At 37.7% G+C, this 4869-nt stretch overlaps 1 protein-coding gene across 1 annotated transcript in view; it reads left to right on the forward strand.

The window, feature by feature from the left end:
* Positions 1 to 4869, forward strand: part of LOC103148508 (arachidonate 12-lipoxygenase, 12R-type-like) — a 29514-nt gene that overhangs the window by 14057 nt on the left and 10588 nt on the right. Inside the window, exons 10-13 of the mRNA XM_016679232.1 lie at positions 1283 to 1487; positions 2099 to 2180; positions 3223 to 3345; positions 3428 to 3570. Of these exons, the coding sequence (XP_016534718.1) occupies positions 1283 to 1487; positions 2099 to 2180; positions 3223 to 3345; positions 3428 to 3570 (553 nt within the window). The remainder of the gene's footprint in view (positions 1 to 1282; positions 1488 to 2098; positions 2181 to 3222; positions 3346 to 3427; positions 3571 to 4869) is intronic.

Genomic DNA, 4869 nt, shown 5'->3' on the forward strand with positions numbered 1-4869 from the left:
GTTTGTGGATAACGAGCAGCGCTAACCTGATCATGCAGGTTCAGCCCGGTGAGGAGCTTTCACCGGGCTGATTTTATATTATTTTCTTATTATTTTCATTATTATTTTTCCGGTTACACGACGCATCAAACCATATCAAATGCGTCGTCTACTTAGAGTTAATGCGCACGGAGATCTGAGAAACTTGTCCCATAAACTCGACCAACCAGAATAGTTTCTGTGACGCTTATTAAAAACTCAACAGACACGAAATGAAAGAGCTACTAAAGCCACATTAGCAGCATTGAATTAAATCTCCCGTTTGTTGCGCATCTCTGCGTAGTGCAGCAGATTTAACTCATCATGCAGGGCTGGTCCAAGGCTGTATGAGGCCTGGAGCAGAATCTGACTTAGGGGCCCCTTTTGTTCCTAAAAATCATCAGCACCTCTAACAGCTTCTGTGTTAGATTTAGTGAAATATGGGAGAAGGGAGTAGTTTAATTGGCCAGTCTAAAGAGCAATAAGTTATAATCGCAGTTTACTAAATTGGATTTGTAAATTCAAAGATTAAACTCACAGCATCAGATTGTTGCTATGGTAACAAAACAATCTAACTATGAATATTGTTCTTTGAAGTTTTACAAAGTAAACTTGCCAGCTCCTTAAAATCTTGTATTTAAAATGTTAATTTAAAATCGTTTAATTTATCTATGCCTAAACAATTGAATAACATTTAACAGCATTGATAATCTCAATAAACAAGTGTTACATTTATGTATCTGTGGTCTGTTTTAAAATATTAGTGTTTATGGGGCCCCTGAAGCTCTGGGGGGCCTGATGGAGCTGCTGACTTAATTTGGATTAAACAGAAGTGCAAATTTGTTGTTTTTAGACTAGTTATGGGTTTAAATAGCATTTCACTGGAGATCTTTTCCCATAACATATAAATTACACAGTAATACTTTTACATTTCCTGTCAACTTAACATCTTCTAAGACAAAACACGGTGGACCGCCGGTGGACCGACTCGACGCCCCGACTACAGGGGTTAGCAAGTTTTCTGGGGGAAACCCTGCAGTTGGTATTATTATTTTAGGGTAGGTCTCTGCCAGCTTTGCGAATGTACAGGCTGATATTTCTCTGTTCTTATGTGCAAAATACATTTGCGCTAGATACTCTAATGTAGATGAATATTAATTGACCTAACCCATTCTGTTGCTGCTGTGGCTTATCGTTGTTAACCTCTTGCTATAACTTGAAGGTTTTTTTTTATGATTTCAAATTGTTGTTTTCTTTGTGTTAGGTGGCGTCTTTTACAGTTTCCTACCCCACGTCCCTTGGAAAGCTGGTGCTGGTGGAGCTGGACAAAAAGCCTCTTTTTCTGTTCCCAGAAGATTCTTGGTTCCCAGCCAAAGTGGAAGTGAAATCCCCAGACGGAGAGATTTACAACTTTCCTGTCTACCGCTGGATCAGTGACAGCAAGGTGCACCGCTTCAGAGAGGGAACAGGTCCGTCGAACAGCCGTAAATTCTGTTAAAAGCTTGGATCTGTTAAACTAGAGCAGTGGTTCTTAACCTGGATTCGAAGAGTCGGTCTCAGGGTTTCGGCGAGGTAAAGACACACTTGTGTCAAGTCGTGATGACGCCCCGCTTTGCCATCACTTTCTCCAGAGGATCACGTTACATTTAACCAATCAGAGCTGCGGAGGAGCACTGATTGAAGGAGCTCCACTCTCAGCATGGATTTGAACTTGTGTCTTTAATTACTTCAGTAAAGCTCACCGTTTTTTACCAAATTCTGTAGCTATCGCTGAAAGCCTTTCAGTGTACTTCTAAATCTGCTCCTTGGTCGCATCTTTTTCGGGGTTGGTACTGCCTCTAGTGGCGTGGGGGTGGTAATACAACTAATATAATTACGTTACTAAATCAGAATACCGCAAATTATATTGTGTGTCCGGGGGGGCAATAAAACCCACTACAGAAGGGCTCGATGAATGCGCATATGAAACTGGGGGGTTCGGTACCTCAAAAAAGGTTAAGAACCACTGAACTAGAGGAAAACAGGAGCAAATTAATACCGACATATCATCAAATGATTTTTTCTCTCTCTCTTTTCCCAGCCCTGAAAGGGTTCGAAGATAGTCATCAACTTGGCAGGTACAGCCGGGAACAGGAGCTCAAGCAGCGTCAGAAAGATTACTGGTGAGAAAACAGAGTGGCAAAAACACAAAAACCCCTTTTCCCTGTTTGGCTTTATATTTACAAGTGCATCTTATTAACTTGGAAGTAAATGTACTTCACCAATTCAATATAACACTGAAACTTGTTATATTATAAACTTAAAATTTATAGACAGACAGGGCTGTCTCAAGCAATCACAAATTGATCACAGATTTTTTTTTTTTTCAAATATTCTTAATGTACTTCAGATAATATTTTGTGCATTTCCTCCATAAGCAATGAGGTGGACAAATACACTACTTGATTGCAACAATACCAAACATGACAAATATTATTCAGAATGTTCTACAGAAAAAAAAAAGAAACTGTAATAGGTAACTCTCTCAAAAAATGCCTGAAGTGTTTATTCGCAATTACTCCCAGGTAAGATAAGAGTGTTTTATCTGTTATGATGAAACATTAACGCTCACAAGACAACAGACTTCAAGTGGAATTAAAAGAAGGAAGATAATATAAAGTTCACTAGATGTCACAATGTAACACAACATTGCAAATAAATCACACATTTGTAAAGGTGAGTAACGCAATTAGCCCGCCAGTCGCCATGGCAGCATTTATTACTCTTGACTCTCCACCAGTCGCTCAGAGGCGAGCAAGAGGTGGGGAGGGATGGAGGGCTGTGCTTTTACACCAGAAGTGACAAAGTTGTACCAAGTCATCCTGCTGCAACCAATAGGAAAATTCAAATGTCTAAGAACTGTTTGACTGAAGAGACCAGTAGTGAGACGATTTGAAGCAAAATAATGCAGAACTAAAAGAATAGCAAAAAAATATCAAAATTCTCACAGAAACATGAAGACAGAAGTCCAGATAGCTTATTTAGATAGTTTATCAGCAAAAAATGTTGATTAGGGTGTGAGTTTCCTTGTGATTACATTTTTGATGAAATTGTAATTTACTGAGTTGCAAGTGTATATGCTGATGTGCTTTGTTTTGAAAAACAAAATAATTTTTTCCATCTGAACTACAATAAAACAGCATATAAATTGTATCTTTTTCTCAGCTGGGATGTGTATGTGGAAGGAATTCCTCACTGCATTAAAGCAGACGGCCCATTGTCTCTACCTGCTGAAGTCAGATTCTCCTTTACCAAGCAGACTGAATTTCTGTTCACAAAAATCACAGGGTAAACTCCTAATAGTCTGATACACATATGCCTTTAATTTGATATTTTATGTCACATTAACTTTTTGTTTTTTCTTAATTAGACTGGCAGAGCTGAAACTGAAGGGACTGGTTGATAATAAAACGAATTGGACGAACATTGATGATATCGACAGAGTTTTTTGCTGCAAACAGACTGATATATCTGGTACTGACAACTTGCATAAAGTTAATCCTACTAAGCTATAAAACCTGTTAAAGCCGGGGTGTGGGTTTAATATTTGTTGTGATTGTTTAAGTTGTATTTTGTATCCAAAAGTTATATTGTGGTGATTTGGATGAAAATGTAAAGTAATTCTACTTGACACAATGTATTCACAATGTATTCGCAATGTACTTTAGACTGTTTATGCTTCAACAACANGCAGCGTCAGAAAGATTACTGGTGAGAAATCAGAGTGGCAAAAACCCTTTTTCCTGTTTGAGTTTACATTTACGAGTGCATCTTAATAACTTGGAAGTAAATGTACGTCAGCAATTTAATATTACACTGAAACTTGTTATATTATAAATGTCTAATTTATAGACAGACAGGTCTGTCTCGAAGAATCACAAATTGAAAACAGATATTATTTTTTTTCAAATGTTCTTAATGTACTTCAGAGAATATTTTGTGCGTTTTCTCAATAAGCACTGAGGTGGACAAATACAATTCTTCTATGAATATGATTGCAACAATACCAAACATGACCAATATCAGAATGTTCTACAGAAACAAAAATAAACTGTAATAGGTACCGCTCCAAAAGATTTTCTGAAGTGTTTGTACGCAATTACTCCCAGGTAAGATAAGAGATTTTTATCTGTCATGGTGAAACATTAAGGCTCACAAAATAACAGATTTTAAGTGGCATATAAAGAAGGAAGATAATATAAAGTACACTAGATGTAACAATGTAACACAACATTGCAAATAAATCACACATTTGTAAAGCTGAGTAACGCAATTAGCAATGCCCGGCAGTCGCCATGGCAGCACTTCTTGCTCTGGACTCTCCACCAGTCGGACAGAGGCGAGCAAGAGGTGGGGAGGGATGGAGGGCTGTGCTTTTACACCACAAGTGACAAAGTTGTACCAAGTCATGTTGCTGCAACCAATAGGAAAATTCAAATGTCTAAGAACCATTTGACTGAAGAGACCAGTAGTGAGACGATTTGAAGCAAAATAATGCAGAACTCAAAGAATTGCAAAACAAATGTCAAAATTCTCACAGAAACATAAAGACAGAAGTCCAGATAGCTTATTTAGATAGTTTATTAGCAAAAAATGTTGATTAGGGTGTGAGTTTCCCTGTGATTACATTTTTGATGAAATTCTAATTTACTGAGTTGCAAGGGTATGTGCTGATGTGCTTTGTTTTGAAAAACAAAACAATTTTTTACATCTGTACTACAATAAAACAGCATATAAATTCTATCTTTTTCTCAGCTGGGATGTGTATGTGGAAGGAATTCCTCACTGCATTAAAACAGACGGCCCATCCTC

Source organism: Poecilia formosa, unplaced genomic scaffold (genome assembly GCF_000485575.1).
Source record: "Poecilia formosa unplaced genomic scaffold, Poecilia_formosa-5.1.2 Scaffold206, whole genome shotgun sequence".
In the NCBI taxonomy this organism is placed as follows: domain Eukaryota; kingdom Metazoa; phylum Chordata; class Actinopteri; order Cyprinodontiformes; family Poeciliidae; genus Poecilia; species Poecilia formosa.